This window comes from Mustela nivalis (assembly GCF_964662115.1).
Source record: "Mustela nivalis genome assembly, chromosome: 1".
In the NCBI taxonomy this organism is placed as follows: domain Eukaryota; kingdom Metazoa; phylum Chordata; class Mammalia; order Carnivora; family Mustelidae; genus Mustela; species Mustela nivalis.
In genome coordinates, this window is record NC_139020.1 from 163,102,335 (window position 1) to 163,120,429 (window position 18,095).

The 18,095-nt window shown below is 48.5% G+C and overlaps 1 protein-coding gene across 7 annotated transcripts in view; it reads right to left on the reverse strand.

Annotated features, from left to right (window-relative positions):
* IFT122 (intraflagellar transport 122) overlaps positions 1 to 18,095 on the reverse strand; it is a 70,992-nt gene that overhangs the window by 4,557 nt on the left and 48,340 nt on the right. For all 7 annotated transcript variants that reach the window (XM_082748401.1, XM_082748404.1, XM_082748402.1 and 4 more), the window contains 8 exons: positions 17,816 to 17,977; positions 13,525 to 13,691; positions 10,988 to 11,159; positions 9,598 to 9,700; positions 7,546 to 7,686; positions 6,307 to 6,401; positions 2,621 to 2,721; positions 486 to 651 (listed from right to left, as the gene is read on the reverse strand). In XM_082748401.1, the coding sequence (XP_082604527.1) occupies positions 486 to 651; positions 2,621 to 2,721; positions 6,307 to 6,401; positions 7,546 to 7,686; positions 9,598 to 9,700; positions 10,988 to 11,159; positions 13,525 to 13,691; positions 17,816 to 17,977 (1,107 nt within the window). The remainder of the gene's footprint in view (positions 1 to 485; positions 652 to 2,620; positions 2,722 to 6,306; positions 6,402 to 7,545; positions 7,687 to 9,597; positions 9,701 to 10,987; positions 11,160 to 13,524; positions 13,692 to 17,815; positions 17,978 to 18,095) is intronic.

Here is an 18,095-nt window from a genome sequence, read left to right on the forward strand (position 1 = left end):
TGTGAGAGATAACAGGTTAAATTGGAAGAAAGGTGGCTGGGGCACAGCTGGGCTACAGATACCTAGAAGAGTGATAACCTGGTTCCAGAAGAAAGAGGGGATAAGGTAGGAGCTCCTAGGATGAGATGAAAGCAGAGCCATCTGAGCATGCAGGAGCAGGGGGAGGTTAAGGGCAGAGCAGCATGGGCTGGGCTGTAGCCGGCTCAGAGTCTCATGGGAAGGCTAGGCAGCAAGGGAGGGCAGGGCTCTGGAGCCCACAGGGGCCAGGGGCTGTGGCTGGAGCAGAGCCGGCTGAGCAGAGAATAGAGGTGGCAGAGAGGGAAAAGCAGAAGTCAACAAACCAGGGCTTGGGAAAAGGAGGAGGGCACAGGATCCTGAGACCATTGTAGCCATCTTTCAGATAGAACCCCGCTGGGAAAGAAGGCATCAGGGGATGTCCAGGAAGAGGAGTGGAAGCCTCTTGCCTGAGAGAGCTGTGCCCTCACCTCACTGTCATGGAAGGGCTTGGAGCGGATGGTCAGGCTGCCCAGCTCAATGGACTTCTGGAACCTGGCGGGGATCTGCAGACCCTGCAGCTTGTCGTAGGCATGTCGGGCCAGCTTGTAGGCACCCAGGGCTTTGCTTTGCTTGGCCAGAGTGAAGAGCGTGTTCCTGCGGATGATAGGGTTAAGGACAGCAGAGGCCACACTGGGCCCGAGAGCTGGCATTGCCTATCCTCAGGGTGAGCACTGTGCTGGCGTGCAGCTGGTGCTAGTGCCAGGAGGGTATAGGTAGGAGCCTGAGGAGTGCTTTGCTCACTTGTGGGATGTAAGTGTAATTCTCAGATATCACAGCATAGGGATTTTTCCAGAGATAAAGACAGTGCAGTTTCCATTAATATTTTAACCTTGCTTAGGTTCTCTGGGCCAGCTGATGGCTCATCTTGTACCCTGAGTAGGCCAAAATGGCTCTCCCCACCTCACCCAGCCTGCCAGCCAGGTCCTAGAATGCCCAGCACCAAGTGCCATCCTGCTCTAGGCTTGCCAGGTGGGGCTGGTCCCAGACTGCCTGTGGAGCTCACTCAAATCCAGCTCAGAGGCCACTGGCTATAGGGCACTTCTCTCTGCCTGCACTTCACCAGAAGCCACAGTGATTTCTGCGTGGCAGCCTCCCCTATTCTCTGAGACTTTCATCTGAGCTCCTCAATATGAGGCCCCAGGCCTTTGTGCTGGATCCCAAGTCATCTTAAACGCTGTCTGCACCCAGGCCAGGCCTGTCCTTCCTTCTGTGTCCCACCTGTGAACCCCCTTCCCCACTTCTCCCTGGCAAGCCTCAAGTACCAGGTCTCCTTCCTACTCTCCTTCTTCCTGATGCTCCTGCTCCCCACAAGCCCAGTGTGGCTCCTTCCACTCCAGAAGTTATATAGCAGTAAGCTTTCTTGTCTATGTCTCCACGGTCACTCCTCAAAGTCAGGGACCATGTCAGGAGCTACTTCCAGGTCCCCAATGAACAGTATAGGGTGCAGTTTAGGACAGGGGTTCAATCAAACAGAACTTGCTGGGAAGACTGGGCAAAGGTTCTCAGGCTCCAGCAGGTTTGGCCTTGGCCACACCTCTGCAAAGTTCTCAGTCAACAACATACTTCTTGGTTCCCCTGGAATGTAAATGATGGGCCTGGAACCTTTAGAGAAGCCACTTCTCACCGATCAGTACCTCTGAGGCCTCTCCTGGGAGGGTCTTTTCCTTACAGAGAAAAGATAGGGTTGGGGCTGGGAGAGGGCTGAGAGAATATAAGATTTAGAAGAGGATGGGAAAAATTATGAATTTTATGACCTTAAAAGATTTTGGTCATTTCCTGGTAGCTTCTGGAAGCATGGGTCCCCAGCCTTCCTCTTTAATGGCCCTTATAGTTCCAAAGAAGGTGAGGCCAACTCACATGGAGGCCCTCAGGCCTGACTCCCTCTCCAGCCTGACTCCCACCTAGGGTGGGCTTCAGCGTCTCCCGTATGCCATGCTTACTTCACCTCTGTGCCTTTCCATGTGCAGGGTGCTCCCTTGGAATGTACTCTACCATCTTCCCTGGTGCCTCATGGGATAGATGTCGGCTCTTCCAGGCAGCCCTCCCTTACCATGGCCCCAGCCTTAGCTACATTCCACACGTGGACACAGCTCACATCCCACTGAACTAAGCCCTGACACTTGTCACCTCCTCTACTAGATAACAGCTTTGTCACTTACCACCTGGCCCGATGTCTAGGGCACAGCAGGTGCTCCATGCCCCGGCTGAACAAACACCCTCTAACCTGCCCCCCAGGAAAATGCCCAAGAATCCAAGAGCTTCCTCTATTTCTGTTATACCCTTATTTATGGGTTCCAGGAGGGCTTGGGCAGTGGACTGGTTAGAGACCCACAGCTGGGCTAAGCCCAAAGAGCCCTAGAAACTAATCTTCTCTTGGCACTGGCCCCCTGGCCTCCCTGGCGAGCTGCTTCTACAGTAAAACTGTAGCAGCAGGACAAACTCTCTCTCTTCCCTGAGGGTTATTGGAGATAGGGAAGGTTCTGCCAGTAAAGTGCTCTGGAAAGAGCTTCACAGGGGCCATTAGACAAGAGAGGTGGGACAGAGGGTGGGGGTGAAAGGATACACTTTAGAGATGCCCAAAGGGGTGTCTTTGGTCAGGCTGTGCAGCAGGAACCTGGAGATGTTGAAGAGGGTTTCGGGAAGATGGAAACTGAAGGGCTCCTCCTGCAGTGAGAAAAGCAAATGGGGATTGAATTCCTCAATGAAACAGCTGCTGGGACAAGTCAAAAGGCAGACAACCAAAAATTCTGAAATATTTCAGTAAAAGAGCAGCTTCCCTTAATGAGCATCTACTATGTACTGGGTGCTTTACAGCTGTCTTAACAAAATTCTGTAAAGTGCACTTTCATCCTCACTGTACTGATGAGCAAACAGGCCCAGAGAGATGACTTGCCCAAGTTACCCAGCTAGAAAAGAGCCGAGCTAGGATTCAAACCCAGGTCTGATTCCAAAGCCCAAGAATGCCTCTCCTTGGCTGTGTTGCCTCTGGGGTGGGTTATGATTCCATTTCTCTGAGCACTTCAAGTTGTCTCCAATGAGTTCTGAGAGAGAAGACCTTTTAGGCAATTTAGGACATGACCAGACCCTAAGCATGTCTTTAAATGGAGGTTGTTAACTCTTCAGAACATGAAATCATGTGCCTCTTCTCCACTCTCCAGCCACAGTCTGGCTGCCCAATGCCCACCAGATGTGCACATGTGCCAGAGCTCCTCAATTACTCATCCCTGCACCCCCAGCACCTGGCACAGGCCCTAACAAACCAGGCACTAACACACACAAACAGGTCTTCTGTACCTAGAGGCTGCCAGAAGCTCCACACAGTAGACCACAGGGAATTTTCTATCATGAGGGGGTCCATAAAAGGTTAAGAATACCATTTTGAAGGGATCTGGCACATCGTATGCAAACTGAGACAACTGTAGATGACAAGATGAAAGCAGGCCAACTCTCCCTCCCCTTTGAGCACTTACATGGTAATAAACTGACATTTCCTGAAGGGTCTTACTAGGCTGTACTCCTCATCGTGCCAGCAGGACTTAGGCCCTAATTGGTCTAAATTTGTGAGGACTTACTTTACACTACTACTTGGGTTTGGAGCCCAGCGTTCTCTCTTTAGCTCTCATTTAAATTTCTACAGCCTCTGTTAGTTCCAAGAACCCAAGAAAACCTGAGACTGCATCCTTTTCTGGGTGACAGCCAGGGAGAAGCCTGCCTCTGGTTATATCGTGGTAGGTATGGAAGCTAAGAACCATCCCAGGAAGAACAGAATTGGCCGGTGGCAGAAGGGTCCTCAGAACTAGCGCCTCTCCTCTGGGAAGGAAGCCATTATCTCACGAAAGGTCTGGTGCTTCCCTCTGCAGTCTGCTCTGCCTCAGAGCTGCTCTGCTGGGCCCCGATGCCAAATGCTAAAGTACCACCCACCTCCATGCCTCTGCACATGTTGTGACCTCTGCCAGGAATGCTGTTTCTCCTCCTCCTCTTCCCTTGCCCCATTCTTACTAATCTCCCTCCTCTTGGCTTAGGTTCACTTCCTCTAGGAAGTCCTCCTGGTTCTCAGTTTTTCCCTTAAGACAACTGGGCTACACCTGCTTATTCACTGACTATGAGTTCTTCAGGGGCAGGGATAACATCTTGCTCACCACTATGTCCCAAGGTCTCAGCAGAGGGCCTGACACACAGAAGGGATTTGTTGAATGAAGGAGTGGTCCAATAAAGTCTCAGGTAGGATGAACAGCCAGATACCCCAGCTGGTGTGAAGCTGCTACAAGCTCACAACTGCACAAAGGTCCTGGAGCAGAGCTCAGTTCTTACAGAAAAGAAACAAAGAGCCCAGCTCCAAAGTGGTTCAGATAAACTGACACTGAGCTGGGGCCCTGACTTTTCAGCTGGAGTTGAGTTTGGGGTCTTTCCCAGTGAGCACCTGATAGAAATGAGAGGCCCTAAAAAGACTGTAAGGGGCGATGAGTTCCCTTGAAAACACTGACCGTGGTAGGGGGAAGAGATGAGATGAAGGATTGATAGCTGACCGAGGCAGAGCCTAGCAGAGGAGTCTTTCTTACCAGAATTTCCTCAGAGACAAAGAATGTGCAGAGCACTCAGCACAAATGTGGGGGAAAGAGGTGCCCAGTGGGGAACGCAGGGCTCTTGAGATGGTCAAAGAACTGCGAAATGTTCTGCCCATGGAAAATTGGTTGGAAGCCTCCACGCAGGGCAGGAGAATAGCTGACACTCATCTGTGCCAAGTGCTTTTCCAATATTAACTCATCTAATCCTCACAACCCCACCAAGTAGGTACTATTTTTTTTAAGTTTTTTAAAAATTTTATTTATTTATTAGGGAGAGATCACAAGTAGGCAGAGAGAGAGAGAGAGAGACAAGCAGGCTTCCTGCTGAGCAGAGAGCCTGATGCGGGACTTGATCCCAGGACCCTGAGATCATGACCCAAGCTGAAGGCAGTGGCTTAATCCACTGAACCACCCAGGCGCCCCCAAGTAGGTACTATTATCACCCCTACTTGAAGAGAAGGAAGCTGAAGCACAGAGGCAAGTGAACAACTCTCCAAGGCGACACAGCAGAACTGGAGTGTGCGGCCAGTGGTCTGCCTTCTCCAAGTTAGAGGGTGTGGGGGATCAGAGGCTAAGAGGACAGGCTCTGGAGCCAGCCTATCTGGTCTGGTCCTGGTCTTATTTAATATTTGTGGGATCTCTGTTTTTAGTGCCTCGGTTTCCTTATCTGTAAAATGGGGAGTAAATAAATAAAGGAGTAAATAAATTGATACAATAGAGCCTTCAGCACATTTCCTGGTAAACAGTAAGTCCTCAATAAAGGTTCGTTATTGGTATTATCCTCCTGGCTTATCAGCACAGGATAAGCTCACCCTGTAGGTGCTTAATCAACATTTGTTGAGTGATTGAGGATACACAAAATGAGGAGGCTGATAACAAGCTACCACCTGTTCCCCCATTGTCAGGAGATAGATTTAAGATGGCTTAATCAAAAAATTCAGGGAGTGACTAAAAAGAACTATTTGGGTCTCTGGAGATCAAGCCTATGCTCGTTCTTTTTGGTAGAGAAGGAAACTGAGAGCCAGAGAGAGAAAGTAAATAGCTCAAGGTCACATAGCAATTCAGAGGCAGGGCCAAGAAGAGACCTCAGGCCTTTGGTTAGAGATGGGGCTTCATCCACCTAGAATGGAACATCCACCCTTGATCACTTTATTTTTATATTTTGTAAGATTTTGTTTATTCATTTGAGAGAATGAGAGAGAGAGCACAAGCCCGGGGGGGACGAGCAGAGGGAGAGGGAGAAGCGGGCTCCCCACTGAGCAGAGAGCCCAATGCAGGCTTGTTCCTTTGACTCTGGATATGATGACCTACGCCAAAAGCAGACACTTAACAGACTGAGCCACCCAGGCGCCCCCAATCCTGATCATTTTAGAGATAACTCTTTGTCTGGCTAACCTGGAGTCTGCGTGAATTTTACAAACATAAAGCTGGCACCTAGAAAGTCCCATTCTAGCTCTGGCTCACTAATTCAGAAGCCCACAGCTTATAACAGGTCAAAGGGTAACTGAGGAAAATCAAAGTCCCAAACTTTGTCTCCAAGGAGGAGACCTGAATTTCTTGGCAAATCATCCTGTCCAGTGGGTTTATTTTCCATCCAGAGGTCTGCTGCTCTGTAAGATGTGCCCAGGGCCCTTAGCTCAGTAGGCAGCACCCCCACCTGGCCCCCATATCCGGACCACCTTACCGTGTACCGCTGAATGGCATGGTAGCCATGGTACAGCTCGGCCAAGTGCTGGAAGTGGCGAAACTTGTCAAGCATCACGTCCTTCTGGGCAGGGTCTGGGGTATGCAGTGTTGGGGGGAGGGTGGCAAGAGGGGGAAGATGGGTCAAGCCATGTCTACAAGATAAAGGCAATGGCAACACTGCCAGTGTCAGCTCTCCCCCAGTATCAAGACCTGTGCCAGGGAGACTGACAAAGAGATGCAGTGATGGGAAAGGTGCTGCTTAGGAGCTGGGACTCCCCAGGACAGGGAAAGTCTCAGATGGGCAGAGCATGTGGCCACGAAAAGTCTGAGTACATTTCTTGCAGGTTCTCCGAGATCTAACACCACAGCCTATCAGGTCATTCCAGTGGGGAGCACCAGCACGAAAAGGGTGATCACTGGTGTGCAGACATACCAGAGGAGCCTGGCGTGGAGGATGAGTACATGTCAGCTTTATTCATCTCACCTCCAGCCTCTTCTCTCTCTGCCAGGCCTTATCCAAAGCACAGACCACTGGCCAGAACAGAAATATGACACCTTATACCCGGACCTAACAGTTTCCAAATCATAACCATAGCTTCTGTGAGGCTCACAGCAGCCTTATGAAGAAAGTAGGACAGGATTACCTCCAATGCCACATATGGGGAGGTAGAGTTTAGGAAGAAATTGTGACTCGTTACAAGTCACCTAGCTGCCTCCAATTCTAGTGTTTTTCCCACTCCGGCATGCTGGCCTTAGTCCAGTGAAGAACATCTCCATGTCCCCTCTGCTTCCAGAACTCCCTCAGTGCATGATGGGAAGTCTCAAGAAAGCAACATTGAAACTATTTTCCTGCCTGGAATGAGTGAGAATCTGGAGTGTGTTACTGTAAAGTGATCTCTTTCTCATCTTTCCATTTAATTAAATTTTTTAAAAAAGTGCTCACCTGGGTCTGGTTATAGGCTCCCAGGTAGCAGGGGAGAGAGATGTTCTGAATTAGCAACACAGGGCAGGACCTCCCAATCATAACCCCAGGATGGCCCTCATCCCATCATTAAACTTATGGGCAAACTGGAAAAAGATGACACACCAGATTATGCCGCTGCAGGACAGGGTTATGGACAATACACCCAATAAACAAGCCTAGGGCTTTAATTAAAACGTCCCAGCTCCTTCGATGTTTATCTTGGTGCCAGAGCAGGGCTGGGGAAAACAAGCAGCCTGGCTGATGTTTACTTACCTTGAGCTATATCGAGGCACTGCATGGACAGCATCCAGTAATAATAGGCAGCGTCATTAAATCTGCTCTCTACCACGGCATTGTGTGTGAGCTGCTCTAGCACCCGGACCGCTTCCCGCTGCCGCCCGGCCTTGTGGAACGCTGCAGGGGCACAAAAACACACAGTTTGGGGAGTGGGATGGAAATCTGCAGGACTTGCAAGGGGCTGCTGTAGAAGTAGGACACTCAATGGGAGCATCTGCAGCACTTCGTTGCTGGGATGCGCCTCTCAGGCCGAAGGCTATAAATAACGGAGGCTACATCCTGAAAAAAGTGCAGTGAGACACATTCCTTTCTGGCTGGGAAAAGGCAACTGACTTTGGAAAAGCACGGCAGAAAGAAAAACCTCAGGGCCAAATTGCAGGGCAAAATCTGAGGATGGCACCAGTGAGGTCTTACCCTCACCCCATTCCGGGCCGGGACAAAGTTTTGTGACATCCAGCGTGACACTAGTAGCACCTGACAATTGAACAGGTTTGGTGGCTTACAAAGTGTGTTTATTGCTGATTCCTCGTTGGATGGTCACAACAGACTTATGAAGGTGGAAGTAAAGTGGCATACCCAAGGTTACTGAACCTAGCCCCATTCAAGTCCTCCATCAGTCTTCAACTGTGTGCTTTTTAATGACAACCTTGAAAAATATGGCTCGGTTCTAGCAACATTTGTGAACACATGCAAAAAAAAAAAAAAAAAAAACCCTCTCAATAATTCTTATATCTGTTTAACAGAAATTTCCTGAATCTTGACTATGTGGCCAGACCCTCAGGAAGTTGGAGGCTGCCAGGGAGGCATGTCTAGCTGTGACACTTGCTCACATGTGAGCACTCAAATGATCCAAATCCTCTGCTTTATAGAAGGAAAAGGTCTGGCCTTTGTTCCAAATCTCATCTCCAATCTCTTGTCTGAGTACCAAGTTACTATGGCGATGGATTCTTGGAAGGGCAGACACAGACAGATGGATAGGTTGATGTGTTTTGCCCAAACATGCACATACTTCAGCAACTGGGTGCTCTGGAAATGCTAAAGCAGAAGAGAACATGCTGTCTTTCAATGGGGGCTTTTAGCAGAAGAGCTCCAACAGGGAGACATTTGTTCCGCAATGTGTCCGGAGGTGGCAACTGTTACCATATAGAAGTGTAAATGAGATGCTATGGAATACGACACACCCAGCTTCAATTAGGAGACTTCCTAAGGAGGCAGTAAGACCTAGTCACAAGAATCAGGTTCCTAGGCAGACAGATCCTGGTCCAATCCTGGCTCTGCCATTCTCTCTGGCTTTGTGACTTTGCAGTGCACAGTTAGCCTCGGTGTCTCTGCAGGGTTGCTGGCGAGGTTCTGGGTTATGTAGTTAAGTGCCCAGCTAGTGCCTGACACAGAGAAGGCAGTCACATTTTAAAATTGCTATTACCAGTTAAGGCTCTATGTTTCCTTTTGCTCCTATCTCAGATATTGCCATATGTGGGGTGCAGCCCACTTAACCGGTAGAAATGCCAAGGAGCAGAGGTCACTTTTTTATCTGAGCCAAATTACTGTTTGCGGTAGAGGAAAGTGGCAGGTAATACCATGCCGGACACTCTGTGGGATTTCTCATATTTTGTCCCCACTCCAGCCTGGCTCAAATTCCCACTTGCTTGCTGTGGGACTTCAGGCAAATCCCTTTACTTCCTCCAACCTCAGCTTTCTCATCTAGAAAACAGTACCAACATCATAGTGCTACTGTGAGAATTAAGTGGGAATCTACATCTGAGTGCACAGTGCTTTGCTCAGAGAAGAGACAGGACCTGCCTGAGGTCCAGAGGCAAGTGAGTGATGGACCCAGGTGTGTCCAACTCCAAAGCTCATGTTCTTTCCATTGCTCCCCAGTCTTTCACCAAGAAACACATCACATTCACCAGGATGAAGTCATCCATCTTTAGACCTGTGATGGGAGGGGCTTGGCAGCCTTTCTAAAATGTGGGTCTTGGCAATACCAACTCCTGCTCCTTCTGCAACGTGCCAGTCTGTGTGGCCTACCTTTCTGGGCTTCCTCAAAACGATCATTCTCTGCTAGCCACTGAGCATAGGGCACATAGATGTCATCCTTAAATTCGGGATGCTTCTCACCCAAAGCAAAGGCCTAGAGGAAGGAACAAGTGCATTCTTAAAAAAGCAGCCCCCACAGGCCCCATGAAAACATGGCACTTGGCTGAATCCATTAGGGATGTGTCATATTTTGCCAGGCTGACAACTCAGAGGGGGAGAGTGCCTCCCCCTACCACCACCTCCAGAAACGCAAAAACAAATCAGCTCTTTGAAAACAAAAGGCAATTAACAGCAATATGCAAGCGACTGGATTCAATAACAACACAGTCTGTTTCTGGACCACAGAAGCAGCCCAGAATCGGAAACATTTTATTTTGAGGGTTTGCGTAGGCTCCTGTAGCGCTGCAAACAGATTTCTTTTAATTGCAGATGACACCTAAGGAAACAGAATTGACATTATCATCATCACTGCTTATTAGCTGTCAAAGATGACTGTGGACCTGGTGCTGTATGGGACCCAGTCACTGCTTTATCTAAGCCCCAGAACCACCTGTCAGGCCAGGAGAAGTGGAAATGAGTCACGGGGGACAGTATGTGGCAACAGGGAGAAAGTTTGCCTGATGCATGGTAAGGACTGAGTGTTTCTAAGATGCTCTAATTTATGCTGCTTCACAAATCTCCTAATAAATTTATCCTGGGAAGCCATTATTGCCTCTGTCCTTGGCCCCACCTCTTCTCATCAGTAACCTTGTCACCTCACCAAATGGAGCCACTCAGAGGGCAGAGAAGAGTCAGACAGCTTTATTCAGAAAAGGTCTTGCTGTGGCTCTGTAAACTAGACCTCAGCAAGTGGATGGGTGGGTGGGGTGGGGTGAGGACCATGGGTGCAGCCCCTGATCCTCTCAGGAATGAGTCTAGGTTAGAGGGAAGAAGGAAGAGAAATAGCTGTCCTTGAAATGGCTCTGGCAGCCTGCACCTGGAAAGTATGGGTGACATTTTCTGTCAAACGGCACCCAGCAGGTTTTGAATGTTACGTAAGTGTGTCTCCATGTCAGAGATCTATCAGCCTGTAGTGCTGGTCACAAGCAGCTCAGACCAACAGCAGGCACAGGGCTGTCTTGCTAAAACTCTCACATCCCTGGTGTCTATCACAGGGCCAGCATGAAGTCAGCAGTGCATATTTTATGAATGAATGAATGAACAAATGAATAAATGGGCCTCTAACACCCTGGCTCAGAGAATTAAAGTGTTAATCTCCTAATTGCCAGGCCAACGTTCACTCTCACGCGGGCAGCTGCACTCCATCCAAAGCCCAAAAAGCACCCTGTGGTCCAGGGCTCACGTGGGGCCCTCTACCCCATGAGGCATGCTCTGCCCTCACCTCTTCCCAGCGCTGGGTCTCCACATGCAGCTGAACCAAGGACTTCAGGTCACCGATCTTCAAGTAGGTTTCAGCAGCATAGCCAGGGTTATCCAGCTTCTTGAAATAGTAAGCACACATCAGGAGGGGCTCCCGCTCGGCCTTGTCCAGTTTACGGGCAATGTCAATTAACCTGGAGAGGTAAAAGCACGGGGAGGAGATAGACTCCTATAACAGTAACCTGACGGAAGAAAGCAGCGTGGGCTTTTAGGTCTTCTTGAGGGCAGGCTCCATGTCGATTCATGTTGATGTCCTCAAAGCTCAATATGGTGCCATGGCCCCTGGTGGTTATTAAATGAGTGAATATATAATCCAGAGACATTGCCCAGTGACCAAGAGTAGTTGCCTGATAAAGGACACTGTCTCCCCCACTTTGTGTGTGCCTTTCACAGTCGCTATCTATCCAGCAGTATCTGGGGATAGAAACAAACATCTACTGGTACCAAGCACAGCACCAGGAGCTTTCACATGTGTGATCTCATTGAATCTTCATTGTCCTAACAGGCACTATTATTCTCATTTTACAGATGAGAGGGCTAAAGGCGAGGTAGAGGTGAAGTGCCTGCTCAAGATTTTGCGGCCAGGAAGTGGCAGAATGCTCTTTCCACACCATTTCAGGAATTCTCATAGGAAAGCATGGGTACAGGCGTGAGAATTCTTCAGCTGACAGTACTTTAGAGGAAGAGGCATGTGTGGAGCCTGCTCTGACCTCTGGAAGAAAGGCCTCTTGGAAATCTTGGCTGTGCCTCTCTTGCTGGTCAAGATGCTGACCACAGGGGAGGTGGGGTGGTGCCACAGGGACCACTGGGGCTCACCACTTCTTCCCAGTGGTAACTGGCCCTCCCACTACTTGTAGGGACATGGGATGGGAGTGGATGAAACATGCTTGTTCCCTCTGGTCAGGGTGGGTTTTTAGAGTAAAACCAGCTCTCTTGGGGGAAAGGGGCTCTACCCAGCTTGCTCTTTGTGAAAAAAGAAGGGGAAGCAGCTGTAACAGATCCCTGTCTCAGACACAGGCAAGCTCAGGGAGGCCTGTCAATCTGCACTTAGAATAATAATGGCATCTAAAAATAACATTTCTCAGCAGAGAAAGAACACATTTTTAGGGAAAGGTGGCACGTCAACCCCTTATAGCCCCCCCCAGCCCCACCCATTAAACCAAATGTCCCTGGAGAGGAGGCACCTTTTATAGCTAGACCTGAGAAAAGGACGAACATGCTTAAATATCTCTTTCCTGAACTAGTTAGGTATCTCCAGGGTAACCTGATACATGTCAGTTGCAAATGAAAGTGACATGAAAAACCAGAGGGGAGAGAGCAGGGCCACAAATCTGCCTGACTCTCTCCTGTACCACTGCTTTCGTGAAAAGAATAATTGGGGGGGTGGGGTGGGCAAGATCTGTATCTTCAAGAACCTTCATTCTTGTATAAGAGAAAGATGGGGTGGTAGGTCACATACATATGGCATGTATATGAGGGGCATGCATGGCAACTACATGGTGGGGTTCAGGGAAGTGACTTAGTTATTAACCAGCCCTCTCCTTCCCCAGGACCTGCCTAGGCCACCACTACTACAGACCACAGTGTGGCTTCCAGAATGACCAACAGCCTGTAGGGCTCAGACTGAGCCACCCTCAGGAGCTGCTCCCTCACCTGTTCTTTGCTGTCTATGGCAGTGTGCACCTTTATGTGTACACACACATACCCAGTGCATATGTGCATGAGTGTGAGGTCTACCTTCCTTGACTGTGGGAGGAGGAGGCCATCCCCCTGGAGGTCTGATGCTCTAAGAGTCTCAAAACTGAATCCATCGTCTCTCTGGGCAGCCCCACTGCATGCCCGCCTCTCTTCAGGGAAACTCCTGGTTTGTGCTGTCCTTTTGGCCTCATGCCCGTCTCCTTCCTACCACCCTCTACTTCTTAAAATTCAAGGGTCTTCATGCAAAGACCACATCCACGGTTTCTCCCATGAGAATTCTTGTCTCCTTCCCTGGTGTGCTTTAGAAGCATTCTTTTTCTTTTTTAGTTCCTACTATTACACATATTAGGGGCGCTGGAATCAGCCAAGTCCGTCTGAAGCTCAGCTTCATGGTTTCCCAGCTGTTTTGCCGTGTGATCACCTGGTCCTTGAGCCTTGGTTTCCTCATTTGGAAGCTGGACATGGAAACACCACAGCTTAGGGTGTGGGGGAGAATCAAATGTCTGTAAGATATTGCAATATCTGGCTCCTATGGAAGGATCAGTGAATGGCAGCTCTAATGCCTGGGTACCTCCCCCTATTTTTCCCCAACCCCTGACCCTTTCCCCAGGGATTCACTAAGCTGCTCAAAGGCAGGGACTGCCTTGTTTGATCTCTGTGTCTCCCAAAAACCTAGTTACTATTACATTTGGATTATGTATTTAGAGAAACATTTTCTTTCCCCCTTGTCAGTCAAAACCAAGAGCTAACATGACAAGACATGCTGCCAAATGCTTCTTGGGGCAGGGACTGAAAACCCACGTGTCAACCCAGCCATGGTCGCCGCTGATCTCTATGGCCTTGATGTGTTCTCCTGCTGAGATGTACATCTCCACAGCAGCTTTAGGCTCATTGATATTTCTAGCCCAGTCAGCCTGTTTGGTGATTAGCATCTTTGTTTCTTTGGGGTCTCCAGATCCAAGGAAATCCTGAGGAAGCACAACAAACAAAAACACTCCGGATTAGAACTTCCTGCTGCCAGCATTACGTCAGACTGCCGAAAGCTGGAGCAAGGAAGGGCTCTGTTTGGCTGAAGTAGGCATTCAGGATGCAGGAGTGAGTCCATTGCTGTATGGTTGACTGAGGGGCAGTCCCAGGTGTCAGGGAGGAAAGCTCATAGGCTGCTCCACAGGTGCTCCTTGGGAGTATGGGACAGTGTCAAGGACTACAGCCCTGAATGTTTCCTGCCCCTCCCACTAACAGACATTTGTTCTTCAGCTAAACAATACTTTCCGGACTCTTTGGAGTACTGTACACAAACTCTGCAGTGTTGAAGTTTTATGATCAGGTTACTCTGTTTCTCTCTCTCATACAGTCAGCTACATGTGTGACTATTTGCATATAGTGACTCTACAATCTGGCTGCCTAATTTTGAATATCCAGACCTACAATCTTTATTCAGATAATAGGGATGATACCACATGCCTCAGAGTGAGGCTAAGCATGGGGTCCCATAAACCTAAATGGACAAAATGATGTACAGAGTTCTAGGGGAGCCCCTCTGTGCTCTCTCCTCCCCAACTACCACCACACTAGAAGTACTGTTCACATCTGTTTTCTGATTCTATTCACATTCTGTTGCCTGAACTTAGGGCATCATCCCATTTGCTTCTCGCCCCATTATGTGCCTAGAGCAGATAAGGACCACAAGTGTTCTTGATTAGTTACTTCCAACTGGATGATATCAAATCCTGTTCTGATATCGGGTCTGTAGAGGTGGGGCAGCAGGAGGCCATGCCAGGGGGTGGTGAGATGGGGGGAAGAGGCCCAGAGAGAACCTGGGAAGGAAGAGGTAACAGGGGGCTTCCCTGACTGGCATCCCATGGCTGGCATCCCATGGCTGGCATCCCTCGGTTAGCCCTTGAATGCGTGAGAAACAGCTTCAGAAAAATCACCTCTTTTCAGGATATAGTTACCCCAAATAAATACATGGGAGTTTGCCATAGTTGAGGAAGCTTTGGTGCTGACATTTTTAAAGGTGGGGCTTTTCAAAAGGGAAAAATTAAGAGTGCTTAGAGCCCAGATCTGCATTACTAGTTAGAAGTGGTTTGTCTTGGGAATAATGTACCCTGCAGAAAGTGCACTGTGTCAGCCTCACAAAGTATAAAAAAAGCATTCCTTTCCCCATGATTAGCACTCATTTGTCAGGAAAGTACAGTCAATGTATGCTAAAAACCCACTTGAACAATTAGCTCTCTCTTTTTCCATTTGCTTTCAGGGTAATTGTGTAGCCCCTAAAATAATATATTAGATGGCCTAAGACAACCAACTGTTGTAAGGGGAGGAAAGGGCATCATTTACCCTGAATAAAAGACAGGCCCATCTCGCTGGTCTCTGGTCTCCCTGGAGTTCACACAGGGGAAGAAGCTTAGAAAGCAAGCACTGACAATCTGAAAATGCCTAGTTTAGACCATTACAGACACAGCCTTTACTCTTTTCGCAACTAGTACAACATATACTGTTTATGCAAGTGCAAAGCTGGAAACTCTGCTAACCTGGTTGGTTAGGCTAGCAGCCAGAGAAAACAGGCATCATAAGAGAACAGAAATGTCCTTCACAGTGAGTACTCAATGGACCTGGGGTTACTATAGTGAGAAGGGTCAGAGGCCACGAGCAAGCCATAAATTTGGGACATCAACAAGGAGACCAGCCAGACACACAGCTCACAGGCTAGAAGGAACCACCTCCAGCCCAATAGCCTAACTCAGGGAGCTCTGACCTAATTGAAGCTGAGTCTAAATGATTCCTTCGAGGCTTAGCAAACTGGGTTTTCAAGGGTTCTTTGGTTCCATGAAGCTAATTTACATGTTATCTGTGGCCATGGCAAAGACTATGTCCTGGAGTGGACAGAAAGAGGCTGTGCTGAGTGATGAATGAGACTAAACAGTGTTCTCATGCTTGGTGATTTTGATAAGGACATACTACATAAGAGTTAAGAGCATTATAATTCCCTTTATCACCATATAAACATGTCACTTATCCGGAAAGCATACAATTTATTTGTACGTGGGAATGTAATTTAAAAATTTTCTGAAAACCAGATTGAATCTTGGGAAGCAATTTTCAAGTAAACAAAAACATGCCATGTTAATAAGCACTGTATTCCCCCCCGCCCCCCAACATAATGTGTATGTACACATTTCCTCAAAGTCAGACTATTGGGGGGGATTGAAACAGAACCAAACTACTTGGAATTGCGATCAAAAACTAAAACCAAAACAACCCCCAGAATATTTACCTTCATAGAGAGGCAGACCAGATGGAGTGTGTAAGTGGGCTGCATTTCTGGATGGGAGACTGTGGGTGCACAAAGCCCACCCAAGGTGTGAGGAGGGGCCTCAGTGTAGGGAGAGGAGTGGGGATCACTGGGGAGAAGCCTGAAGACTAGCCACTCTGTGGTCACACTTAGCTCCTCTCATTTTCCCAGCCTTTCTATAGTTTGGCCTTTGCGAAGGGCTTCCTCATACATTATTTTGTGCAATTCTCAGAAATGAGCTGAGCTATAGCTATGTCACCCTCTGAGAAGAAAATGGAAGCTCAACAAAGTGAAGAGGCCAGGAAGGACCCACAGGAAGGACCAGGACTCACGCCAGCTCACCAAATGCAAAGTGAGCACCACAGCTGCCTACTGGAAGGTTTCAGAGGCTCCAGGAAAGGCTGCTGGTTCTGAAGAACCACCACATCCTGCCATTCCTAATGCCCAAATTCCACTCCTAGGGATTCAATCCTTTAGGTAGGTTTTGTCCTTAGTTTAAATGTTGTTATCCCCAGGAAAAGACATACTGATTTAGCTGTTCTCAGTATGAATGCAGTGTTAAATAGCATGTGTGTGTGTGTGTGCATGCGCATGCGCACGGTGGGAGTGTCAGGGAAGGGTTAAAAAAGTGGAAGAGGACAAAGTGGGGGAACCTTAAGCACTCGGATCTGGGGGATGGGGTGAAGGAACCATCAAGGTGAAGAGACAGGCTAGGACCAAGGGGCTCATTTAGATATTAATGACCAGAAACTCTATCACATCACTGTCACAGAGATGCAACCTTCAGCCCCATGATCTCACAGGTAGAACATAAAAGAGCATAACCATCTTTGGGAACAAAAAAGGAGAAAAAAGATGGGGAAGATTTTCCATCTTGAACTTGTGAGCTAGATAATTACCATTAATAGCCACTAATTGGTTGTGGCTGATGACTCACTTAATAACATTCTGAAGCCTATCCTGACAGTACCGGGAAAGGCAGTTTAACAAAGGCATCTCTGCGGAAGGAAGAGCCTGGTTGCTCAGTGCACCCAAGACTCTTTTCACCTTTCATTAGGCTGAACTACAAATGGCTTGATGGCTGGGCTCTCGAGGTGAACTTGTTCTCCCACAAACCATCAGGAGCCTGTTCTAGGCAAACCCCTGTCATGTACCCAGATCTGCTGAGGACTAGGCTTAATAGAGGATCTGCAAATGCAAGGGAAATCACCACCACCACCCATACAGATGCACCCCCGGGGTGACAGGAAGCACACTGTGCTAGTACTGGAAGGAAGGGACTCTGTCATGGTGTCTCCAAAGCACGGTCAAGAGCGTAGTACCAATCAGAGAGCTGACCCTTAGGAAACCTTGGGTGAAGTGAACCATACTGTCCCGTATAACAATGGTAGAACTAACTTGTACCTGAGAATACTGATTCTCAAAGGCTTCTACAAAGGTTTGAGAGAATTTGTGGGAGAAAGACCTGAAGCCCTGAATCCTGAGCACTTAATGAAAGGATCATGCTGGCTCAGGCTCACTCTTCAGAGAGTCCATCCAGCTCTGTCACTGACAAAGGTCTGAACTGTCATACTCTCTTGTCCCTCTGATGTCAGCCTAACAGCTGAGTTTTAGGCCAGCTTGAACCAGTGGCCATTGATAGTTCCTTTGTTTGCCAGTTTGCCCAAACCCTTTCTAACAAGGCAGCTGCTATTTTCCATCCATATCACTTCTTGGGGTAAACATCTTGGGCAGCACAGTGTTAGAACACTAGTGGGTTCCATGTTGCAGCTTGGGCCCAGGATGTGGCTGGATTACCTTGGCATACTCAAACATGCGGAGGTCGGTGTACATGTCGAGTGCTAGGTTCTCGTGTCCACTCCTCTTATACAGTTTGGCGGCTTCATGGAACTTCCCCTGGTAGGAAAACACATCTGCCAGAAACAGGTCATTGTTGGTCTCTCCCCGCTTCTTCCTCTCCTGGAAAAATTAGAAGCACAGGAAATAGCCTCTGCAGCCATGGCAGGAAGCAGCCTTTACAAAGGTTAGATGTTGCTATTTCAAGTTAAGCCCCTGGGCCTTTCTGCTGGAATCTCCA